General features: G+C 38.5%; 1 protein-coding gene across 1 annotated transcript in view; it reads left to right on the top strand.

Annotated features, from left to right (window-relative positions):
• Window positions 1–16222, top strand: part of LOC134144112 (glypican-5-like) — a 364398-nt gene that overhangs the window by 200844 nt on the left and 147332 nt on the right. Inside the window, exon 7 of the mRNA XM_062582794.1 lies at window positions 12608–12728. Coding sequence (XP_062438778.1) covers window positions 12608–12728 — 121 coding nt within the window. The remainder of the gene's footprint in view (window positions 1–12607; window positions 12729–16222) is intronic.

A 16222-nucleotide genomic window follows, 5' to 3' on the forward strand; every position in this document is an offset into this window, starting at 1 on the left:
AATGGCTTTGGCACTCTATGTTCTGTAATAGTGTACACATCATTAAAAAAAAAAGTCCTGTCTTCTTTTGTTGATTTTAGCAGGAAAACAGAGCCAGTTCTTTGGTTATTTTTTTGTCTTGATGTCTGTAGACCTTTCCTTATGGCTGAGCACAGGCAGGTACATACTTCTTCTGCTGAATGGTGTCACCTCCAGTGTGGGAGTTGAGCGAGAGCTCTCTGCATCTTGAGAAAGTGCAAAAATCACATGTCAGGGCAGCCATTGTGCTTGAGGAGAGTGCTCTACATCTCCTTGGCCCATAGCAGCAACTTGAAGCCATCAGCTCCTGTTTTAAGATAAGTGGTCACCCACAAACTCTGAAGTATTTTATATTGTACCTTAAATGCATGGAAATTAATGTGATCACCTTCAAGATCTGAAGTGTTTTGTATCACGCCTTAAATGTATAGAAAAATAACGTGCTGCTTAATAGATCCAGACTTTTGCCTTACTGTGAGGAGAAGTGCTTATGCTGTGCAATTAAGGGCTTATGCATGTTCTCTAGGGAGCATTCATCAAAGAGCACCTCGCTAAATTTTCCAGTAGGCTAGTGAGGATTCATCCTGCCTTGAACTTGCCAGCCGAGCACATAAGCACATTCTAACCTCGTTCAAGTGTCCCAGGCCTGGTGCTTCCAAGGTACGCAGAGGCAGGGGGAGTCCAAGAAAACAGTGTGAGCGTGCTCCCAGAGACAGGTGTTCCAGCAAATTTATTTGTGACAGATTGGGATCTTTCATGCCTGTTATATCAGAGGGTAGGAGAGGAACCTGTTTATTCCCATTGTGAAAACCCCTGGAGGACAAGGTATCACAAGGAAGAAGGATGCAGTGGTGGATGGGTCTCTGGGCAGCCTGTTCCAGTGCTTCGTCACTCTCACAGTGAAGAAATTCCCGCTCACGTTCAGGCACATAGCATAATTTTGTGCATATATGTGCTATGGGAAGGTAGTCTGAGTTTACCTGTTATTGGTGGATTATATTATCTGCTTTGTATTCAGTAACTTGAGGATTGTGCTTGGAATACTCCTACTTTGTCTAACAAAAGGGTGTTAGAGCTCTAATGCGGATGAGGGAGAAGGGAATCTGTGCAACAGAAATCAAAATTCTAAGGAAAGATGCCACAAATTCTCAGATATTCAAGAAGTGATTACTCAGAAAGACACCCTGCTTAGTATCCTCCAGCTGAGAAGTGACTATCAAAAACCAGCTCCTGCTACAGGCAGATAGAACTGCAGAAGCCTTTGCGCCACTTGTGTTTCAAGATGCAGTCATTTATTCCATATCAGAGAGTAAAGATTTCCTGTCCCTATTACTCTTCATAGGTATTTTTTCGCACAGTATTTTGTGGAGTGTGTATTGGTGTTTAAATAATGGAATTTCTCCCTATTTGGTCCTTTATGTAGTTATGCCTGCAGTGAAGTTATGTTGAATCTGCAACACTCTCTGTTTGTGTCTGTGGCAACAGAGGATAAAATTATGAACTCAAGGATTGTGACTTTACTGAAAAATCAAGTAGGAGAGAAGGTAAATTGTGGAAGAGCACAGTTTTAACTAGACATAAATCTTCAGAATTTATAGCAGAAGAATTGAACAGTCTAAGTCAAGTAAATTGATTTTTGCATAAATATTCTCTTTCTCAAATTTGTGATGACATGAAAATCTTTTTGTTTGACTACTCTTCTAGTACAGTTATTTTTTTTGGAACACATCAGATACTCAACCAAGGAAAACAGTGCTTTATATTTTTATTTAAATATAAACACATGAATTGGGGCAGTTCACAATTTCCCACATTGCTCTGGGACTTCTCAGCCTTGACCTGGTTCAACACTTCTGTTCAAGAAGTGAGAAGACACTTAGATCTCCATAACTAGATCATACTTGCCATCTACTAAGATCGGCCTTTTCTGTGGTGTTTTCCAGACTGATTAAAAATAATGTTTTTTTTTCTAGTACTGAACTACTGCATTAGATTTTATTTAGAAATGAACTACCAACAAATTACAAATGCTGCCTACCTAAACCATTTCCAAAACATGAAGCTAGCAATCTTCAAAACTTATCTCCTCAGATACTAATATGACAGAGGTTTTGGTGCATCTGTAAGGAATTCTGGCAGTAGGGTTGTCTGTTGGATAACTGTAATTAAGCTAAGCTTGATCCAGTTCCCATAGATATCAACCAGTGACAGCAGGATATGCTAAGTGCATTTTGACTGGTGGTGTTATTCTGTTTGGGGAACAATAAATTTTGATTGCCTTCATCCGTGCCAGTTAAGCAGCAGCAAAAAGGAGTTGGATGAAATCTGTAACTCTGCTGGTGAGCTGACTAGAGAGTGCATATAGCTTCTCCAATAAACTACTGCTTCCTCTGTAAGGAGTAAAGCTGCGTGCTTTGAATGATGAATTCAGATGTCTTCCTGGTGAAAAAGCAAAGAAGGGGAAGTTTAAGAACTGAGTCATAAGATTTGTAAGAGTTAGTATCTGATCTTTTCTATACAACTTTAAGGCCTCCTATTTACATTTTACTTATATAAAATTCACAGACTTGGTGACAAAAACTTTGAACCTGGAAATACGGATGGATTGGAACTGTATATCTAACACCCTTGCAGACAAGAAAAGGTTAACAAATCTATTCCTTTTCCATCTGTGGCTGAAGGACCACACACCTAGTATAGGCCATTAAGGCCTTGGCAGAAAGTGAAAGTGTAGCACAGGTTAAGAGTTGCCTAGTCTTGCTCTGCACATATATGTTGGAAAAACTGTATAAGGGAATGAGATTAAATGTGTGTGTGCACTGATGCATGCTTAGAATACGTGCTGGAGAAACATCCCTAGGCAGCTGGGAGAAATGAGATCAGAAAGAGCAGGTCTTAACTGCCTTCAAAAGTGTCTCTGAAATCCTGAGCCCAGAGGAGAGTGGGCCTGGTCTACCCAAATGCGTCCTTGCAGGAGGTGGGAAGGGGAAGGGCTCATATTGGTGAAGGAGTTGAAGGCAGCTGTAAAGTTTACTAGACCTTGGATTTTGTTCGGTGTCTTTGCCGCCTCGGCAAGGATGAATGCCAGGTAGTGACAGAGGTGATCCTATGTCAAGGTTAGCTATAGAGATTACTTCTTTTTTGCTTTTGCTGATATGGAAAAGGGCTGTGCAGGTTTAAAACCAAAACACCTTCCCTGTAGTAATGACATATTTGGTCTACTCCCTGCATCCTTTCACTGCACAGCATCAGCTGTGGCAGTAGCTGGTGGCTTTGTCAGCATTGCAATGGAAGCAGGCATTGAGAGAGATATGAACATGGGCAGTGAGTCATCTCAAAAAGTAGCCTGAGAAGGTATTTCAGGGTGGCACAGAAGAGAAGAATAGGGTTAAGAATGAAGTAACCAAACCTAGGCTGATGCTGGCGTAAGCAGCAGAGTAGATAAAGGGACACAGAGAGAAGCAGCAAAGTGTGGGAATCACAGTGGTGAAAACCATTAAAATGCAGACAAGAAACTTCAACTTGCTGCAACTGCAGCAGTGAATTCAACTGCAGTCATGCTACTCTGCTAGGCTCAACACTAGTTTTTTAGGTGGATGCTTACATGGACATGTAATGCTCACTAAGGGCTAATGCCATAGGAGCTGCAGACAGCAGTGAGAATGGCAAGGGTGCAGAGGCTGGAGAGCTTAAGCCAAGACTTGAGGTCAGGGCTCAGTCCCTGAGTTGAATTCAGAGCTGCAGTTTATACATTCAGTGTCGTCAGCAATTCCTTAGCATCCCATGTGTGTCTGGGTGCTTTGGGGGAAACTGACTTCTGAAGAAAGCTGGAATTTTCACCTCTTAACATTGATGTCTTGTTATGTTTGTTTTTCTTTGCTTTTAATGAGTCATAGCCAAGGGCTTCTCCCTTTGAAATATGTCTGTTACTGTACAGATTAGGACATTCCTTATCTTGCTTTCTAAAAAGTTCTGTACTAGGATCATAGAATATCCTTTTGTATATTCTTGGTCACCTGTCAAGCCTAGCTTTTAAGTAATAGCAATCTGGGTTTCCATAAAGGGAGTTGAATCCTTGCCTTCTTGGCCTGCCAAAAGTCCTATCAACTAAATATTACAAGCTCTTGCTTGATTTTCATGCCGTCTCTACTGCTGTGAAGTTTATTGCTAGTCTGCTTTATTATTATTATTATTATTTTTCTGAGAGTTCGCATCCTCCCCTCTCCTGAGACTGTGTTTTCTTTTATGCCAAGTCAGGCCTGTTTTCCACTAGTGTTGTCTATCTGTCAAGTTAAAAAGTTAGGCAGTCATGTTCCCATTTCTTTTCCACAGCCCCCAGAGTAGACTGCATGCTGTCAGCCTCTGAGAGGTGCAGAGTCAGATTCTCTGTCAGGATTTAACTCAGCACTGTTCTCTTATTTGCACTTGAAAAATGCTCTCTCCAGGTCTAGAAATCACTGAGAAAAAGGTGTTTCAGATTTGTTTTACTTTGTCCCCTAGGAATGGCCACGGATGTTACTTTAAGCTACTTTGTTTATTGTCCGGTCCTATGTCTCAATAATTCATTTAATGGGGAATGGTCTTTATGCTGCCAGTTCCTAGGTAGCATATCAGTTTTTGGTTTTGTATCATTTTCATTGCTCATTATTTTCACTTTGGGTATAGAATTATCATTTGAGTGCCCTTCAGAGGTTATTCCTCTTCACACTGAAGTCTCTGCCAGCGTGATGTTATTTCAGGCAAATACATTCCTTCCCTCAACATAATAAAAACTGTCCAATTAACTTTTACAAATTTCTTTGGTGCTTTCATTGTGCCTGGAAGGTAGTATTAACTTTTCATGTACCTAGGAAAAGAAAGTAGGCCATTTCACCTACAATCTCTCTCTTTTATTTTATTTTATTTATTTTTTTTTTGCAACACTTTTCAAGCTTTTTACAAGTATTCGTTGAAGCTCAAGTCAGTACATTTTCAGGATGCTTCTGGAAAAACAGATGAAAACATTTGATTTGTTGGTAAGATCTGTTGCACAGGCACTTGGTAGCTGAATTGCTTTTCACTGTGATTTTCTGTGTGTGGTTTGAAAGTCTTCATGGGGTGGCATCATCCAGTCCCTTGAAACCTGCTAGCTTGTTCTTGTACCTGGAGTCTTAAAATTGACTTTATAATCTAGACTTCAGGAGGACTTCTTAGCCCCATAGAAACAGAGAAATAAATTTATTTGGCTTTGTGAAATTTTTGGAATTATTATTATGAGCCAATTAGCAAACTGTATTTGTCTCATAATTTCCCATAATTATTAATAAAAAAGATTATTTAGGAAGCTTTCCCTGAAATCCATTGCAATAGCTCTGGCAGAGGTCGTGTTCACATCACATCAGTCCTGCCTCACAAACTCTTTAGGGTAGTTAAACTCATTATGTGCTAGGTTTGAACTTTCTTGTGGTCATTTCATGTGTCATTTAGAGAACATTATTTGTTAGAGAACACTGTTGTCAGCTAGTTGGTGAAATTCAGCTCTTGCTGTAGTTCTTCTGTAAGCGGAGGCCTAATTGATACCACTTTCTATAAATAAGGAATTTATCCATTTAAGTTAGTGGAGCTCATTGCAGAACGACCTAATGTATTAGGCCAACTGAATAAATGTTACGGTCGTGGAATCTTCCAGTGTGTAATTTTACAAAGCACTTATACACAGAATATTCAAGCTTGGTAGATTAAAAGACAGAAGCTGAAATTTGCAAAGTTTATTATTCTTTTTAACTCTCGGCAGCTGACTTTCTAAGTTTATTAAGATGTCTTTTATGCTCTTTTTTTTAATAAATTGTTTAATTGATTGTAGCCACCTGGTAAGAGAACATATGTCCATGTCCTTGGTAAGTGTCATGGACTGATAATTCCTTTCTTAGAAACCTCTCAGCCAAGATACCCAAAGACTATAGACCAGGTTTGCCAAGTTGTTATATCAACAAAAAATAAAAAAAAAAAAAAAGGAGGGGGGCAAGAGAACAGAACTAGCCAGTTTCTCCAAATAATGCTAGTGTGGGAACTGCTTGCAGAGGAAGCACAGTACATCTGCTGGTCAGTGTTTAATGACAGTGGTCTGAAGGACCTGGCAGAGGGCTTACCAACTGACAGAATCATCTTGTGGAGCAGCCTAGGGATAGCTGAGTAAAAGGAGAATCCTATGGTGTCTGGCTTTTCCTTCAATTCTCCTTGGAGAAATATTTTACGCATCAGTAAAACTTCAGGCAAAAGACACTTGCTTTGGAGTTATTACCTTGAAGTTATTCATCGAGTCCCTTGTAAATATAACTGGGCAAAGCATGTAAAACTGTTACGTATTTTGCATGTCTTTCTACTTTGTAAAGAAGCGTGGGCAGAACAGTTAATCGGATCAAAGCTGATAATCTTGATAAATTATTTCAAACACATTATTCAGCCATATATTTTTCTTGTCACTGCACAATTCTGTGTGCTTTGAATTAGATGAAAATCATTCCTGGTCGAGCCCCGTGGGTCAAAATGTCACATGTGCCAAGAGCCGCATCTAAAAATTACAAGAGAAATACCCTAAAATTATGAAGTTAGAGACACAACAGGCTGGTGTAGATCAGTAGTGGGTTCACATAATTGAATTTCAGGCAAACCATTCCAACCTAGGGGTCAAATTATGAATAAATATAAGACAAAACACACCATCTGGTGAACCATGCCTGATGTAACTGAATTAATTGTTCAGTGGATCTCAAGACCAGTTAAATAGCTTATCCATATTTCTCATTGCTTCTTACTAAATGACACATTCAAAGCTCTTCTCTTCCTTCTCCCCCTCTCACCCTTTAACCTCTGAGTCATTTAATGGTGGTGGGTGGTGTCTTCTCTGACAGTGTGCTGAGTATATTACTGGAATAAACAGGCTACTTCAGATTTTTTTTAGCCAAAAAAAGAAGAGCCTGTAGTGAATGGCAGACTTATATGGGCCTAAAAAGACACAATTTTAATTCAGTACAGTTGTTATTTGCATAGTGTTAGCTACTTCTGGGTGGTTTTACAGGCAACATGTATCTCTAGAATAATTTTTTAAGAAGTTTAAAGAAGTTGTACACAAAAATGAAGAGAGCAGAACTGGATGTTAAAATGATCATTGTACAGTCTAACTTTGTTTCAATGATTTTACAATTTTGCTGGTTATAAAATTAGTGCCTTGTCTTCTTCAGACTTCTCTCACTTTAGCAGGCTGCTGGACAGCTGTTAATCTTAAGAGGCTGAGAAAACATTTTTTTTATAGATGGCCCAGTCTGCAGTTTTCTTTTTTTTTTTTTTTTTTTTTGGAGGGGAGATTGGGGAGTGTTTTTCTTTTTTCCTACAGAGTAATTCATGTATTTTTACAGGAAGTAGGAAAATCACTTTATTATAAATCTAAGAAATAAATGCAAAAATGTGACTCTTAAGAACCAGTAGACTTTCAGTCACTAGGAGCTTGAACATAGCAGTATGTCTCAGGAAAATGCTGTTATTTTGGTGCTTGTTGATTGTAGCAGAATTATACAGTTGGTGCCAACAAAAATGATGAAAAATGCAAGGCAGCTATGAGAAATACTCATGTTTCCAAATTATTTCTCCAGTGGTTTCTAATGCATAGTTATCTCAGAAAGTTTGTCGCTAACAAATTTGAAAAACCTCAGCAAGTGTGTCTCTATTTTTGTAATTAGTGTATTTTACTTTATACTGACTGCAGCCCTGAAGGTTGTATGGTTGTAGGGCAAATCATTTCATGAAATGTAATTTCTGTACTGTAGAGATGCTTATAGAAGTTCATGGATTCCCCTGCACAGAATGCATGGCTTAGATTTTCACATTTGCCTTGTGATGTTAGATGTCTGATTTCTCACACAAAGAAAAACTGTTATACATTTATTATAGCAGCTGTATTGGGCCAAATAAAAGAAAAAATAGGACTAAAATTAATAGAATTACATTCAGATGCAGCTCAGGTTCAGAACATCCTGAATTTCCGATAGGGATTCTTCTGAAACTAACTTTCAGTGCACATTGTGAAGCATATGAAGTTTGGTGTGGTTTGTTGCTCTTTAATCCCTGTGGTGAGTACATATGGTAGAGCTGACTTCATTCAGGAAAAATACAGACCATTAGCCACCGGATCAAAGCACTGGGGAGCTTATTGGCTGTTAGTGGCACAACTCAGAGTAATAGCACCCCAAGGGAAATGGAGTAATGGAAACAGTCTCACAGCTGGAGGTTGATCAATAATACTTGGAAAAGCTGCCTATAAGAGCTTTGATTAGACGCTTGTATCCAAACTGGTATCCTCTCCTATAGGGAAGAGGGAAGGAAACGGTGTGAAAACAGCACCCCATTCCCTAAGCTTTTGTGGCTAAATATCATTGCTAGTTAGAAGTATTGCTAGTGCAGTACCTGCAGTTGTTTGCCTTTGAAATTTGAAAAGCTTTGTTTTGTAGGCTACTTTCAAAGTCTTGAACTATCTAAAGAGGTGTATTTGTCTTTGAGGGAATCCTGTACCTTAATCTCTTTTCATATTGCAAGCTAGAAGGAACACAGTGTCAAATAACATCTGTTTTTATTTGAAAGTAAGTGTTTAGATTCAAATATATTGTTTAAATCTGTGATGAACTGTATTAGCTGAAGTCTGAAATAATTACCACTGTTCTTCTGAAAAACTGTAAACCTGGGTTTGGGGGAGCATTTTTGTCATTTGTTTTTGTTTGTTTTTAAAGCATCATATCTTTCCCAAAAGAACAGTGGAGCAATGTTAGCATGAGCTCTGAAAGACATTGAGAATTCTACCTGTACTTGTTGTTCCCTGGGCTCCTATGTAAGAGTTACTTCAGGATTGCTGCAGGGACTACAGTATCTTTATATAACTTTCCTGCTCATTTGAATAAACTTTTCTGGGTCTAGTATGAGTGAAGTACTAGAGCAGTAACCAGACTTAAGGTCTTGTGTGACAATTTTTAAGTTAAATTTCAGGTTATTAAATAAAGCAAGCTAACTCCTGATCTTTCTTACTGTATATTTGCAGTAATTCAGGATCTGATGTCAACAAAAAAAAAAAAAAGTTTTAAATATTGCGAAGAAGTGAAGTAATCAATTTGTCTTTCAGGAAATACATATTATTTATTCTAAAGTATTTTAGATGTGATGCAGACTAGCAGAACAATTCACTGCTTGCAGATAGCAGTTTGAGTCAGATGGATATAAAGCCTTTTTCTAGTACAGTCTTGGCTCCTGGTTGCAATGGACTACAGGAATTTTTCCTTTCTCGCTGACTGCGTGATTATTCTTCAGTTCTCTGCCTCATCTCCTTCCCATAAGAGTTGTACCCTACCTTCTCTGTTGGAGGAATTCACCCTTCTAGCCCTTGCGAGTCTTTCTCAGCTTTTGTTACAGAGGTGATCTCTCTGTAAGAGCACTGAGACTGGATGACAGTTACAGTGCCAGCAAGTGGCACCCAAGCATACTTAGCAGGGCTTACAGGATTAAGTCCTCTCGCCCCTCTTGATATCAATGTTTTACACCATTCATTTGGCAGAGATTATATCTGTATCACCACTACCAAAGGCTGGTAGTTGGTTTTCCAGGCATTGCCAGTCACACAGCTCACGTTCCAGGCAATCACCAGGCCAACTCTTACGTCCAGGAGCCTTCCAGAGCAGCTGGATGTAGCTGTTCAGTGACTGATAAAACTGAAGCTCTCCTAGAGTTAGGAGGTACAGGACCGATGCATGGTTCACACAATTCAAACATGCTTTCTCGGATATATGAAATTAAGATAATCCACATTATAGATCTAAGGACAAAAAAATTGGTCAGCAGAGTTATCTGAGCATAATTTATGGATATCTCTGGAGCTTTAAAGACTCAGTCCTTAAACACAGATGGAACTTTATACATATGAGTATACCCCTTGTCTCAGTGGACTGTGGACTCGTACAAAACGATGCTATTTTTTTGACACAGTATGTGTAAAAGAGTGTATGTATTTAGCAGCAACAATGTAAGACAGTTGACTGAGATGGACTTTTCCACATTTTGTGTCCTTTTGAGGACTCTGAGTCTTACTGGCCTGATGGCAGAGCTATTGTCTCTGAATTGGTCATGTTTTCACAAACTCCATCAGTGCTGTAGTTTTCTAATAGTGCCTAGAGGCATTTATGAAGGCTTGTGATTCACAGGGAAAAAATATCATTTGTCAGGAAAAAATACAACCCGGAAGGGAAGGCACTTTTGAATCCTTTATCATGGCTTGTAATGACATATGCCTCTAGAGGGATTCTGATAGCTCTAGCAGCAGGTTGAATGGTGGGCATTCAAGAGCAATGAAAAGGAAACCTTTGCTTTTTGCTGCTGTTGATGAGTTTCTGATCAGATGTTCAAACAAAGTATTGCGCACTGGGAGTCACCAAACAGACTGGTGAAGGCCATGAACTGATCCATTTAATCTGATTTGTCATGTATTGCAACTAAATGATCTCAAAAAACTGCAATAAGTGTCTCTATCTACTTCAATAACCACGTGTTTTCGTATGATGAATAGCAGTTAGCATTCAGCATGTGATACGATTTCCAAAGAAAGGTAGGCAGGTAAGGTGCATCAGTTTTCCTTTACTGTCTAAATGAAATAGTGAAGTGGATTGATATGACTTGCAGCAGTCCAGACTTCTAAGTAATATTTAACTTTAGCCTGGTTCTACATGGAGACATTGGTTCATCTGTGTGAGCCTGCGCCTGAGATCAGAACCTTACCATCGTTTCATGTATGCTATTTGCATAGTGAAAAATTATGCTGCCAGATTAGTTTATATGCGTGTGAGATACACATCAATAAAATTAACAACAGTGCCTTTTAAAAGACCGTTGAACGTAAGAATATAAATTCACTAAAAAGATTATCATTTTTTCCACTACTAAATGCTGTGTGGCTACGGATATTTCTGAAAGATGTGCTTTCTCTCAATACTTTGTGCTAAATCATTTTTTTTTTTCTTGAGAAGTGAAATTTATTGTGTTTAATGAAAAAATGGACTACGCTCTCTTCTTTCTCTTTGTAAACCTCATCTTTGACAATACTATAGTGCAGTGTTTTTTGCCATTAGTTTATATGAAATTTATTGTTCATCCTAAATGAAATTGAGATAGGATAAATGTATTCTGGAAAGCCAAGTCTCCCCCTACCATAGAAAGACAGTAGAATTTTGCCACTTTTTCCACTTTGAAATACTATTCTTAACTTTGTCCCAAATTGTTTACAAAGAAGAATTCACTGATAGAAGAACATCTGCAATATTATGTAGGTATGCTGCAAGTGAGCATTAGTTGTAACAGGACATTTCTCTTGACATTTTGGTCGAAAGGAGCACACTCTATTACTACCTGAGTTTATAGCCATGCCAACGTGACACCTAAGTGGGCTCTTCCCAGGCGTGTGTCAAGAGTCTAGGAGAGTTCAGTTTGGGAATAGCCTCTTCTTCAGCTCATAACAGGGTCATGCAAACATCCATGTTCCACTTTGTGACAAATGAGTACCAGACCTAATGAGAGTGGTAGTCCACAGTGCCCAAAAGCATGACCTGTCAAAAAAGTTTGCTATATATCTCTCTGGGATTTGCAGTATGTTGAGGATGGGTTGTACTTAGCTTGTGTGAACATATCAACTCTCTAACCAATATGGAGCAGTTTGAATACTTCCAGAAAGCATGAGGTTCACCATGCATTCCCTGATGACTTCCCTCTGCAAGTGTGATAAAAACATGTTTGGATGCAGAGCCTAAACATGCACAATCCTATAATTTTACCCAACATAGTGTGAAGCCCCAAATATATTTGGTTTTGAGAATGTGCTACAATATCCGGAAAAGACTGTGGCAATAACTTTTTAGTCAACAGTCAATGTGAGAAGGTTGCTGATATCGAGAGGCAGTTACGGTGTGAGAACAGCTGCTCTTCCTTAAATAGTGCAGGACTTGGTTAGAGAGAGTTCTTGTACGTGTACCCCTTCCTAATAAGTTGGTAATGCAGATAAGGCATAGTGGAGACCACTGATATAGCTGCTTTACAGTATGTCTAGGCAATTTGCTTATAAACTGCTCACCATGCAAGAGAAGACTATCTCATTTTTTGGTGAAGATTTTTTTCAAAATCAGATTGCCATTTCATTAAATATTACTACAACCTTAGGCGGTTTAGTTTCTGTCTAACTGTCTACTGAGTCTCTCTGATTGTACAAGAATGATTTTTTGGAAGATACCAGCATAGAAGAATTCCAGAGTGTGGATTCTAAAGGCTCAAATATTAAAAAATGAATAAAAAGAACCTATATAGGGTTTATGAAATTAATATTGGTTCATGAATAGTTTGAAGTGATGACACTGCAATAAACTCTGTGTTTTTATTCTGGTTTGGTGCATTTAAAGAACTATAAATATTAGTTACAAATTGCTATTACTATTTACAGAATTCTTGTTTTTTCATAAGCTCGCTTTAATATGATTCTTGATTCTGATGAATATGTTTTCAGTCACTGAAGTTTTTTTCTTGTCTTTTTCAGTTATACCAACAGAGTTGTTTCCAATGGACTGAAGGCACAAAATAATAATCCAGAATTGAGAGTCAGAGCACTAGACCCACTCATCAGCAATTTAATCGATAAGCTTCAGCACTTTAATCAAGTAAGTAAGTTTTAGAGAGAAAAATGTTTTATCACTGGATTTGATAACAGAGCTGAAGATAAGAATATTCGGTAGTACTGCTTCTCATATTACATTTCCCAAAAATTGTAGCCCTGAGGTAGCCATTTAGGAGGGTTAGTACTAAGGGGTGCTGAAGACACTTCTGTGCAACCTGAATTATGAATTCTAGTGAGGCAAAATTATTTCCCTGGAAGTTGCCCTAATTCCCAGTTGTTGTTTCATAGCTGTTGATCAGCTGTCCTATGGTCTGGAATCCCAGTAACATGGAGGAATTCCCGAGCCGTACAAATCACATCAAACTTGTGACCAGAGTCAGTCAATGTGAGAGACTTTTGGAGTCTTATGACATTCTTGTGTTGGAGGAATACACTCTCATTTTGTGCAGCTTCCTGGTTTTCAGTGACATAAACAGATCACAAAAATGAATGAATCTTTAAGTGTGCGATAACTGAACCTTACACTGTTCAAGTCAGGACAGAGTGCTCCAGGATGAGTTAACTGGGCATCTTTTAAAACATTTCCTCGACAGACATTGTTCTCAAGCCCTCTTGTCCAAAAATGAAAGATAACCTACCAATAAGTCTGCTAGAAGCATGATTAACCTATGCCTGCCTCTGTCATCTATTTGTGCTCTATTAGATGTGCTTGCAGTCCAAGTTGATCCGTAGTCTTTCATAGCTAAATGTATGATTCTGTAATACTACTGCTTCAGCACACCTCTCTGTCAGTTCCTAAGATAATGCCGTTAACAGAGACTGATTTTCATTTAAAGCGGGTGTGTTTCCTTGTAAGCTTGAAAGAATGCTTACAGCAGTGTGGTCAGTCAGATGTGCTTGCACATGAGCCTACTCATAATCCTTCACCTTTAAAGACTGATGGAACTTGGGGGTAGAAATAGTATCTAGGAAACAGTTATAATATCAAAGGCCATCTATGCAGGTGGGGTATGCAGGAAGAAAAGCAATCTGCGCTGGTAAAATGGCAGCAGGATATGCTTAGTCAGGACGTGGGAGGTTATAAAGAATGTGGTTGTGACTCAGAGTCATGATTTGATCTTTTATTTGCTCCTGCAAAAGTACAACCCCACTCCACATCTCATCAGCAACAAGTGGCTAATCTATAATCTAACTGTTAATTAGCATTTCTGTTAAATCTGTCTTGGCTCTAATATTCTATGGGCTTTAGTTTAGTGATTCTTTCTATCATACTGCTTGATTTAACTTGCCATAGGGGATTACAATAAACAGTCTTGTGCAGTACTTTAATATTAGAGTGAAATAAACATTATGTGGTCAGACTGATGAAAAGGATAATTCATTATTTATTGTCCTTTGCATGTTATCAAGTAGAGTGTTAATTTACTTTATAAATATTAGATATATCCATCCATGTAATAGTGTTCTATAAATACTGACAAAAGGAAATAGTTAGAAATAGATTAAAAATAGCTGTGTATTGCACATTCTATTTCACTTTGTCCTGTAGAAAAGTAAAAATCTGGAAGGTGTCATTATAATGAGCTGTTTACCTACTTTTTAAAGTTATGTACATTTTAAAAACAGCTTCAAAGACCACTTTTCAGTCAGTAGAATAAAATCTAGTTCTGTCATAGCTCTTTGTATAAGTCAGAAATGTTGCTTTCTGTTGCTTCTAATTCTGCTTTAGGAGAATATCATTCTTAAGTAAATGTAACTCCCATCAGATTGAGGTGCTTAGAAATAATGGATTCCAGGGATGAAGGATTAAACAGAATACTGATTATTGCCCTAAGATGGTTTGTTCTTAAGTACTTGGAATAATATAAATTCCTTTGATCATAATTTTAGTAAGATTTCTTCAGAGATCAAAGCATCAGAGAAGTTGCTAAATATCTAAGGCTTTTGCATACAACATCAAACATGTGTAGCTGTTTTCTGCTTCTTGAACTTTCATTTCAGTTATTTATATACAAATAAAAACTGACATTGAAAAGCCGCTTGAATCAGGATTTTAGTGTCATCAATAGTATGTGTAGACTGTATAGAGGAAGAATTATACAGAATCCCATTACTCTTTTTATGGACAAATTGATCTTTTTAACAAGTTACTCTTTTCTCTCTCTTTTTTTTTTTTTTTTTTTCTTAATAGGCAATATGTAAAGGAGAATTTAAGCAATGATAAAATAATGCATTATCTTTATATCTCCTTAAATATTTGAAATTTGCAACATCATTTTATGCAGCAGCATAACATTTTATATACAAAAGCAATCCTAGCGAGGTGGGAAGCTTGAAGAGCAGAATACAAAGGAATGCACAGAATATCCATCATAGGTGACTGAATGCGTGTAGGCCCCAGTAATCCTATATTGCTTAACTACCTAAAAGAAAATGTCTTTGTGGATAGGAGACATATGTGTTAGGAATTTTAAAAGAAATAACATTTTTCTCTTAACAAAGCAAACTGTAACCATGCTTTATCTACCCTAAAAGATCTGTCTTTGGATTCTGTTTTGCAAATGTGCCCATTTTTGAAAATCAGGATAATCAGCCCCTTGATCGATTTGCTGAGGTTGTGGTGTCCTGTCAACTACAGCAATATTTGAACTGTCTGGATTCATTTTTTCTGAAAGATGTGCTTTAGCTTAGCAATTCCCAGCCCTTTGTGGTACAAGTCTGGTTGCCACTGTCTTCCATAGCTGCTCTTCAGCCTTCTATCTCTTACTATTAGACTTTGGCTCTTGCCCACTCTCACTCCCAGACTACTGCCACGGCCTCCCTCCTCCATACTGGGAGTCCCATGCTGAGAATGCAGGTACTAGTATGGTCAGCACAGTGTGGGAGGGTTGGTAGGGATTTAATAACACGGGTGACTGAGATAACAATGGAGCAGAAGGCTGTGAGCAAGAGTGGCTTGTCCCCAACCATGCAGAAGTGGCAGCAGATTATCTGGGTAGTTCTGCGGTGTAGTTCTGTATCTATCCTTACTGGAGAAGGAAAACCAGCAGCAGCAGAATGGACTCGGGGATATTATGCTGCCATGTTGCGTGAACCTGGGGCAGCAGGGTCTTGGTAGCATGTCATGCTGGAACCAGAGCATCTCAGAAGGAAGGTGGGAGGCAAGTCTTATCCCAGTCCCACTACTTTCTTCTCCAGTGGGACAGAAACGTTGGAGGGAGGAAAGGAGTTACCTTCTGAGCAGACTTGCACCAGAGCTGCCCTGAAAGCTCATCCCATCTGTGAGGTGACCCTCACCAGTTAGGAACTGTTGCTCCCAGTCCAGTTATGCGTGTTAGATTTGAGTAGGAGCTCAGCAAAGTCCTGTAGCCTGTGTTATGCACCTGTAGTATCCACGAAGCTGTACTTAGATGTTCACTGTGGTTTCTTTTGGTTTAAAATGTACTTACTTAAATCTGAAACAGAGACTTTGGTCTACAGTAGCCATTCCTTTGTTTGGCTCCTTGTTACGACTTTATCCACGAATGTAAAGAGATT

The sequence above is a fragment of the Rhea pennata genome, chromosome 9 (genome assembly GCF_028389875.1).
Source record: "Rhea pennata isolate bPtePen1 chromosome 9, bPtePen1.pri, whole genome shotgun sequence".
NCBI lineage: Eukaryota > Metazoa > Chordata > Aves > Rheiformes > Rheidae > Rhea > Rhea pennata.